Source organism: Aricia agestis, chromosome 11, assembly GCF_905147365.1.
Source record: "Aricia agestis chromosome 11, ilAriAges1.1, whole genome shotgun sequence".
Lineage (NCBI taxonomy): Eukaryota > Metazoa > Arthropoda > Insecta > Lepidoptera > Lycaenidae > Aricia > Aricia agestis.
In genome coordinates, this window is record NC_056416.1 from 15,421,590 (window position 1) to 15,432,007 (window position 10,418).

Genomic DNA, 10,418 nt, shown 5'->3' on the forward strand with positions numbered 1-10,418 from the left:
GCAAAGTGCTGCTGCCGCGTAGTGCGGCTTATCTTATACGATTTCGTTCAAAAATATTTATAATAATTAAAAGAATATTTAATTAAATAAGGCCGTATACTGTCGCATCGCTACGCTGCAGTGTAGTTACGCCTAGTGCGGTCTCGTCTTAACCCGACTAAATTACGTAGGCCCGCCCTCAGCCTATGATTCTATTAGAGAAGTAGGACATATTACTGCAATATGTTTTCACTCTAGAGGCAGCTCCAGCAAAGTCAGTAAACAAAAACTTTTGTTCAAAGTTTAACAACGTTTCTGTAAATTGACTCATATGCCGTCTGCAACATATCGGATTTTGGGATTGTTTACTGTACAGCATGACTGGTGAGACATGTTCAATCGAGGACGTGATATTTGGCTATTATATTCGTTGAAACAAAAATAAAAAAATATATCAATTGATCACTGAGTAAATGTAGCTTTAAGTTAAATTATTATTTACCCAACGCATGGACACCTCGCGCGGGAGGGGTTGCGCGCGGCGTGGGACGCACGCCGCCGCGCCAGCCGCAAAGTAATTTACTAAGCGTCCATGATTCATTTATTTAAAGGGGGTCAAAAATTAAGTACCTAATTTTATTACATAATTATAATGAGAATCGAGTACCGAGTACTCTCCTTAAGTATTTATCATGTCTCACCAGTCATGCTGTATATATGCTAGTAGCGCCCTTTGCTCCGTACCTTTGTGTAATATTCCCTATCGGTTCAGTACTTTTATAGGTACTAGTGATTTTGTATATTTTTTCGCGTACATTCCAATTTTAGGCCATATAAATTATTATAATTGTGTGTTGTTTTTATATAACATTGTTATTCGTTTTATTCGAAATTAAACTGACTGTTATTTGTAGCGAAATAAAAATAATGCCAATATACATTGATGAAATTGTAAACACAGAACTTGCCTGTACCACCTTTATATTGTTTAAGATAATTGTTAACTTCATAGACAAATGAAAAGACATTTTAATTGCCAACTCTGTACTTATTCCATCTTACTATTTAAAATATTTACGCAGAGTATAATTTAATCCGCTGTCTTTATCTGTCGCCTAACGTTTCCAATATATGCCAGATAGAGACAAGCAGATCTTGTAATTCGCTAAGTAAATATTTTCATTAGTAACTGGAATTGTAAGGTCCTGTAATAGTTTTAGCATTGGCGAATACAGAACGGTCCTAAATAAGACATAGTCTCCAACGCTAAAAGTGTGCGGGCCTTAATGTAAATAATTCGTTATCTGTTCTGGATGAATGGGTAGAGGTAGAACTAGAATGCACATGTGAATGACAATAAACGTCTCCGATAATGTGGGTTTTTTAATTATTTTAACAGTGATAGGTCGCGCAGCATTTTAAGATTGCTTGGGATAACTAGATGAGGCAATCGGCGCATGTTTTAGGCTGTTTACACACACGCCGCAGCAGCACCGCCACCGCCGCCGCCACCACGGCGGTGCCGCTGCGACGTGCGTGTAAGGACCCATAGAAATACAGATGAGTATTGCAGCGGCACCGCCGCGGTGGGGGTGCCGCTGCCGCTGCGGCGTGTGTGTATACAGCCTTACGTCTACCAGTACCACTCCTCCGCTTGGTGCTTACTCCTCACCATACCTAACAAAAAACTAACAAATCTCTTTACTTTTTTACCAAGCAATCTTAATGCTGTGCGCAACTTATAATACCTACCCTTCATTTTATTAACCGACTTCCAAAAAACGAGGAGGTTATATATTCGGCTGTGGATTTTTTTTTGTATGTTCGACCACTACTCCGCCGTTTGTGAACCGATTTTCAAAATTTTTGTTTTGTTATATTAGGTTTCATTCCAATTTGGTCCCATTTTCACAAAAGTGGTGATCTGATGATGGGATCCATGAGTAATCGAGGAAACTCCTCAAAATTTATATGGAAACAAATGGTGATTTTGGTTTTATGAGAAGCATCCTAAGCATATGCTACCAAAACGCAAGATTTTGCACCAAGGTATACTATGGTTCCGAAGATACTAAGAGAACTCCGGATTCCTTATAGATACAAGTTTGGGGGTTTAGGCGGTGTTTTAAGAACTGAAAGCATATGCTACTATGCAAATTACATTCATCATCATCATCATCATCACTACCATGTCAGGGTCACCAATGTCACAACTCACATGGTTGTATATGGATACAATAAACACACTACACCATAAAATATCATCAGTCATCACGTTATGTCCTTATTTATTTGGTATATTTCAAAGTGATTTTAATATAAAAAAATATACTTAATGTTGTTTCATAATGCTGTTTCAAAATACATAATATTTCAAGTACCACAAAATTGAACATAAGTAACAAATTCAACCTTTACTCCAGACCGTAAGGCACACATTTGGGTTGGACTGAAGGAAACGGGGCACTATGGAAAAAATACTTAACCTCTTATAACCACCCTTTTTGAATACACCAGTCGATAGGGGGCGCCAAGGGGAGTAAGAAAGCTCAAATAAACTTTTCTCAAAAATCAACCCCCGGCCAGATACAGGCCGATATACGAACCTCGTTAGTATGGCGAAAATACTTAGAAAATTTTTGACGACAAAAATACAACCCCCTATGACCACCCCTTTTTATTATACCAATCGATAGGGGGCGTCAAGGGAAGCAAAAAAGCTCAGATAAACTTTTCTCAAAAATCAACCCCTGTCGAATGACAGGCCGAAATGTGACCCTTGTTACTATGGCGAAAATACTTAGAAAAATTTGGCTAAGTTTTAGGAACCTACGTCAATTAAAGCCAAAAAAAAACAAACAATCTAGAAAGTCCAAAAGTAGGTTAGGTTGGAACTTAGACCACAACACCCAGATAATATAGGTGCCCCGCGTAGCGGGGCTCCGTCGACTTTCTTTTGTAGTAGTTTGTCAAATAAATTGGGGTAGGTTTGTAAACATTTACCAAGATTAAGATAATATTAAGGGGTTGAAGTATTTTCTTACGCGATGGTTAGTAGGTAACTAAAAAGAGTGAAATTATTATTTTTAACAAAAAATTAAAACCGACTTCCAAGGTAAAAACAATAATAACATCCTTATAATATGAACTAAAAAGTATTAAATAATTTTTCCTATCTAATAGTGCCTTTTTCCGAATTCGGCTAAACCTCAACTATTTCTGTACTCAATCTTCATAATTTTGAAGTCGGTGCCAGTTCCAAAAGTTTCAAATATTCTGTCAGAGAACTAAAGGTTCAGCTATCTGGTACCGACTTCAAAATGATGAAGATTGAGTACAGAAATAGTTGAGGTTTAGGCGAATTCGGAAAAAGGCACTATTAGGAAAAATTATTTAATACTTTTTAGTTCATATTATAAGGATGTTATTATTGTTTTTACCTTGGAAGTCGGTTTTAATTTTTTGTTAATACCAATACAACTCAATGTCTAATTAAGCTGTAAGTATGTGAGTGTAGCATAGAAAGACACGCGCCATTCCAATTTTGTATAACTTTTAAAAAATGCGCTTCCGAATCCTGATATACAGCGGACAAGCTATTTAGAAGGTATTAGAATTGAAACCAAATTCTAGAAATCAAAATTTTTAATTCAAAGTCCTTACGTCATAGCTCAGTATGCCGTCAGACAAATACAAATTAAAAGTTTAATCCAAATAATATCGTGACGTCATTGACCCTCCATCAGCCTCTCCTCCGCTCTGGCCATCTTGTCCAATACGTCCTGCATCTCGGGCCAGGGCTCGTAGTACTGGTTGATGAGGACCATTTTGTGGACGGTGGGGTTCCGCAGGTCCATCGTGCGGGAGATACTGCCGCCGGAGTTGGTGAATACTACGTCCACCTGGGGAGGTTTTGGGATATAATAAGGATGTGCAGGCACTCCGAAACACACGAAAAAATTTATGTACTATTAGAACACAGTTTTAAAAAAGCTGAATTTTTAAGCAGACGCAGATGTATTTTGCAGAATGAAAATGCAACCGAAGCTGATAAATATAGGAAAAGCTAGGGACCGATATAAAAAGTGCTGACGGAGAAATATGGCAAAATTACGAGGGCTGCTATTTATGTATCCGGAACTGGCCACTTACAAGAACAATATTTAAAAAGTAATTACAACATTTGAAAATAGAACTCTTTGGTTGAAGAATACATTTTGTTTCATGTGACTGTCAATTATTTTTCCATTGTGGCGTCATTTTGAAAATTGCGTGTCTTCATTTGCCATGGATTTAACGCGTGAACATTTTCGTGCAATGATTTACTACGATTTTCGGCGTGGGCTAAATCAACAACAGTGCTTTATTCAACTCACCGCAACTTTTGGAGATGAAGCACCATCAAAAACCACTGTTTATCACTGGTACAGTGAGTTTAATCGTGGGCGGTCTATGCTCACGGATGAAAATAAAGAAGGTCGCCCAAAAACAGCTGTTGTCCCACAAAATATAGATGCTGTGCGGGAACTAATAATGCGTGATCGTCATGTTACATATCGCGAGATAGAGGCGTCCTTAGGCATAAGTATGACGAGCATACATAAGATATTACACGAACATTTGGCTGTAAAAAAAATATGTTCGCGTTGGATTCCGCACAACTTGACAATCGATCAAAAACGGGCTCGTGTCGATTGCTGCAAAAAAATGATAAAAAAATACAACCGTGGTACGTCAAAAGCCGTTTATAATATCTACACGATGAATCTTGGATCTATGCATTTATTTATTTATTTATTTAAGTAATACAAATTATAACTTATGTCTAATTGAGAGTGTACCATAAACCTGCAAGGTTTGTCTGGTACAGCTTAGAAAGTTCACCACGCGCAACATTTTATCACTATAATCTAGTAAGAAACTAATAAACAAATAAACTTATCCAATAATCTATTGACTAAAGTTATTCATCCTTCACGGGGAAGTACAGCTAATAACAAATATAGTGTAGTATAAACTAAATATGATGTATTTTTGCAGTTGCAAATAAAAACATTATTACAATTTAATTTGCTAAACTACATCACTTATCAGTAAGTATAACAATATAGTGTCAGCTGTGAACTGCGGACTGCGACTGGACCGGTTTTTGTCGTAAGCATCGACCCTTCACATACAGGATGTTATCATTACTTTGTGTACACACTGATTTATTGGTTTTATTTTAAATGTAATACTCGTATTAACAGAATATTAATACATCTATCATTTTAGGATATGGTTAGCTGTTGTTAGGTACACGAGCAGTTATTATGCTATGTACCCTAGCCCTACGATACAATATTATATCTTGGGGTCGGTAGATTGCTCATACCACTAGGGTGCATGCATGGATGTATACCATAATAATATTATATAAATTCACCGAGTATTAATGAACTGATCTTCTCCCCCTTTTTAATTTTTATGATCATGTGTTACAAGTTATTTTTATGTATTGTTGCCACTTTTAAATAAAAAGGTATTTATACCCTATTGCGCCCTAGCCCTGCGACATAAAATAATATCTTGGGATCGGTCGATGACTCATACCACTAGGATGCATGCGTATTGTATATAGTATGTACTATCAGTATATAATATAGATAGTGAAGCCAAAAAAGACCACAATTAACATAATATTATTATGTTAATTTTGGTCCTTCACAGCCTCACCATAATATCATAGTAATAGTTTTTTAATAATTTTCTATAATTATTTTCTTTAAATTTACTTTTTACACTTTGTGGGATGCTATTTATTAGAGATGGTAGCAAATATTCCACAGTTCTTTTGCCATAGTAATTTTTAAATTTCGGTATTTCAAATATGCCATCAGATACTTTTCTAGTCGTACATCTGTGATATGTAGGCATCAGTAGATTTTTATTTAAATACTGTTCACATAGTAATAATAGTTTAAATTTTTCAAAAATAGGTAATACCTTACATAACTTAAATAAGTATGAGGTATCATCGTACTTGTGTCTTAATTTTGATGGTATTATTGTTTTTAAAAGTCTTAATTGTAACTTATATACTCTGTTTAAGTAGGTGTTAAATGTTCTCCCATAACTTGTTAACCCGTAGGAGATAACTGACTCTGCTAGGGCCACATACATATTTAATAAGATGCGGTATGGAACTTTACTTTTTATCAGTTTGAATTTGACTAGAATTGCCCTCAACTTATCACAAACAGCATCTACATGATATGACCAGTTAAATCTATTGTCCACAATTAGTCCTAGATACTTATGATGTGTCACTTGTTCAATTTTCATACATATTGTGTCTTTACATTCTTTTTCATCATGTAAGCACTTGTGATCGTGCGCAATGATATTAAACGGACGAGAATCTTTAACATGTGATGAGTGAACATGTATTATTTTTGTTTTTTTTGCATTTATTACAAGGTTAGCATCATGGGCCCATTTAGCAATCCGCGTAAAGTCTTCTTGCAAAAGTTTAGCTGCCCTACTAATATTTTCACTAACAGCCATCAGACAGGTGTCATCTGCGAACTGGAATAGAGGACAATTCTTTACTACATTTTCCATGTTATTAACATACGAGAGATAGTGCTTTGGACCGATCACGGACCCCTGAGCTGTTCCATCTTCAATATCAACATCATCACTAAATTCATTTCCTATTTTTACTTTATATTTTCGACCTGATAAGTAATTTTTGCACCATTTTAATATGTGACCCCTAATTCCAGAATTGTCTAGTTTTTGCAGTAGTGTACTGTGTTTTAAAGTATCAAAGGCTTTGCTAAAATCTATAAAAAGTAGTAGTACGTGTTTTTTGTTATCTAAACATTTATTTACCTCGTTTGTAAACTTGGATAATAACTGTCCGGTCGATTTCTTAGGTTGAAATCCATATTGGTTAGCTGATAGTATATCATTTTTAGTATAGAAATTTTGTATTTGAGAGCACACAAACTTTTCTACTATTTTGTCAATAACTGGCAATATAGTTATAGGCCTATAGTTGCTATATTCAATGTGACTACCACTCTTATAAATTGGTCTTACGATTCCTGTTTTGAGTTGCTGCGGATATATTCCACTTCTCACGCTTGTATTAATTAATTTTACTATCACATTTATTATTTTATGAGCGACACTTTTAATATCTATACATCGAATCCTATCAATTCCGGGAGATTTATTGTCATTAAGTCCTTGTATAATTTTGAGAACGTCTTTATATGTTGCTTTCTTAAAAAATATTGATTTATTTACGGGAACTTCGTAATCTGATTTATTTAAGATGAATTTACTACAATTTGGCAAGATTTTCTTTACACTTTCACGAAATTTCTTTAATGCTAATTTTATTTTTAAATGATTTTAATATTGTTTCTTCTATAGACATCTTAGAACGCCCCGTTAGATTATTAAGAGTTTGCCATAGCTTTTGTGTGTCCATTTTATTTTTGTTTATCAGATCAATGTAATACCTGTTTCTAGATTTTTCTATTAATTTACGTGTTTTATTTCTGAATTTATTATACTCAATTCTTAACACGGCATTAGTTGAGTCCTTTTTTAACTGAATAAATAGTTTATCTCGCTGTACACACATCTCATTAATTTTGTTAGTAATCCATGGGTTTTTATTCCTTTTGCTATTGCAATTAACTTTTTTGTAGAATGTGGCTGAATTATAGCACTCATTAAATGTATTTTTCAAAGTGTCATATATCTTTAAGGGACAATCTGCAGTAAGTATATTACCAAAATCTATTTCTGACAGTAACGACTTCATTTTATTATTATCAATTAACTGTGTATATTTTGTATCATCCTGTATGTAAGACGTCGCCTTATCTATGCATGACATAACTACAGCGCGGTGATCAGCTAGACAAGAGCCCAACGCAGCCGAGTAAACGTCTAATGAGTGTGTTTTAACAAAAATATGATCTAAGCAAGATCTGGTTATTTTATCTTTTAATTTTTCTAATCTAGTATAGTCAGATATAACACTCGTTAGACCACAGCCGGACATTTTATTCATATAATAATCACACATGTTATTTCTTTGTTTGAGGTCAATATTTATGTCCCCTAGCAAGTATACATCAATATTAGTAAACGAGGAGTTATTTAGTATATGCTTAATCTCATTAATATATAAGTGCTTACTCTCAGACGGCGGTCTATATATTGCACAGATTACTGACGAATAATTGGAGGACGTGCTGATTTTACCTATTATCGATTCACAGTGAGTAAGAGTAACATGGTCGTATCTAGAAAATGTATGACAATTTTTAATGTAAACAAATAGTCCTCCACCTTTTCGGTTTTTACGTAGCTCGCTGTGCAATCTATATCCGTTTATTTGATACATATTTATAAGTTCATGCGATATATTTACCTCAGACAATATTAATACATCAATACATAATTTAGATGACATAACAAACTGCAGTAAACTAGAAAAATTTTTCTTAAGCGATCTTATATTAACATGCAATAACGTAAGTTTAATCATCTTCGAATTTATGTAAGAAAATTTCTTTCTAAAGTCATTAATATTAAAACAATTTTGTAACTCACAGTGACTCGATGATAAATCATGCCCAACTGGGTCTACTTTTACCGATTCATAGTAGCTACTTGTTCAAGTATCGTGTCGATGTCTTCCTCACATCTCGCAACGTAGGGCTTCCCACCGTCATCTGTACGAGCAAGGACCTTTCCATCTTGAAACCATACGTGCTTGAACGTTGGCCGAAGTTTTTGCTGCGCCTGCCACAACAATGTTTTATTGCTTTTGGAAAGGGCTTTTCTAATTCGAACTGTAGAATTATTCTTCTCTAATGCAGAGGCGGCATCAATTAGATTATTTACGGTAATAGGCTGCTTTTTTGCAGCCTTCACCCAGATTTCGGTTTCGATTATATTTGACAATCCTACATGAATTAAACCTGGACGGTCTGGACGGCATATGACCCCGAAACTAAACAACAGTCAACGGTGTGGGTGTTCCAAGATGAGCCGAAACCAACAAAAGTTACTCGTGCAAAAAGTACTTTGAAGCAAATGATCGCCTGTTTTTTTGGAATTAATGGACATGTGGCTACAGTGCCATTAGAGAATCGTAAAACGGTTAATTCTGAATGGTATACGACCATTTGTTTACCAGAAGTCTTTGAAGAAATAAGAAAGGACAACCGACAACGCAGAATCATATTACATCACGACAATGCTAGCTGTCACACCTCAGCTGAAACAACTCAGTTTTTGGAGGTTCAAAAGATCGAATTGACTGGTCATCCGCCGTACAGCCCTGATTTGGCACCTAACGATTTCTTTTTATTTCCATACGCGAAGAACAAATTACGTGGTCAACGTTTTTCGAGCCGCGAAGAGGCTGTTGATGCGTTCAAAATGCACGTTTTGGAGATACCTCAATCAGAATGGAAAAAGTGCTATGAAAATTGGTTCCAGCGTATGCAAAAGTGTGTCGATCATCGCGGCGAATATTTTGAAAAGCAATAAAACCATATTAAATGATATATGTTTGTTTCTTTTTTTAATTCCGGATACATAAATAGCAGCCCTCGTATGCATATTCAATAAGGAGAAACCACTTGCCGTTTTCTGGCTGCATATTTGCGACCCCTCCTGTGTTCCAGATGTTCGACGGAGTTATAATATAATAATAATATCTATGGACGCTTCACACCACGTCAGTCTGGCCCCGTGCTAAGTACCTGAAGGACTTGTGTCACAGGTACCAGACAACGGAAATATACTTAATATTTTTATACTATACATATATTAAGGTTTTTATTTAATACACATCCAGACCCGGGAACATTGAAATCTTTTTGTTCCGTCGGCGGGATTCGAACCCGCGACCCCCGGCTTGAGCTGCCACACACTCAACCAATTGAGCCACAGAGGTCGTCCCTTCCCGTTCCCTTATTATCAGGCGATGTGTCTGCTCGTTATCGTGTTCATTTCAAAACAAAACTGATTGTCTAAAAACATTACCTGAGGTACTGTAGCTAATGTTCAGAACCGAACGTTACCTTGTGCTTACACGCCCAGGCGATAGACGCGAACATGCATCCAAGACTGACGCACGTCACAGCGAACAGTGGCACCGTCTCCCAGTACACCCGCAGTACGTAACCCAGGTGGAGTCTCTTCGGCAGCGGCTGATCGTACTGCGTGGGAGGTAAGTACGCCTTACGTACTGGTGTTATTGCTACGCGCATCAACCGCGTGAGGGGTTTGAGCTTTGAGAACATTTCGAACGGAAATTTTGTGTACCGTACTTAAATAAAATTATTGTTTGACGTTGATTACTATTGACAACTATTGGGTGGTGACCAAAGAGAAAAATAATACACGGGGCAGTGGTGACA

At 36.1% G+C, this 10,418-nt stretch overlaps 1 protein-coding gene across 1 annotated transcript; it reads right to left on the bottom strand.

Annotated features, from left to right (window-relative positions):
• Window positions 1-3,619: 3,619 nt before the first annotated feature.
• Window positions 3,620-10,379, bottom strand: LOC121731956. The gene is made up of 2 exons (XM_042121668.1): window positions 10,080-10,379; window positions 3,620-3,881 (listed from the first exon to the last, which is right to left on the bottom strand). The coding sequence occupies exons 1-2, from the start codon at window positions 10,299-10,301 to the stop codon at window positions 3,708-3,710; spliced, it is 396 nt and encodes a 131-aa protein (XP_041977602.1). The 5' UTR covers window positions 10,302-10,379; the 3' UTR covers window positions 3,620-3,707.
• Between the last annotated feature and the right edge of the window lie 39 nt (window positions 10,380-10,418).

Bases quoted from the DNA above. Each gene is read 5' to 3' on its own strand.
- LOC121731956 (XM_042121668.1), bottom strand. From the start codon at position 10,301: ATGTTCTCAAAGCTCAAACCCCTCACGCGGTTGATGCGCGTAGCAATA. The intron at 3,882-10,079 runs GTAACGTTCGGT...AAACCTCCCCAG, and splicing joins CCTGGGCGTGTAAGCACAAG to GTGGACGTAGTATTCACCAA.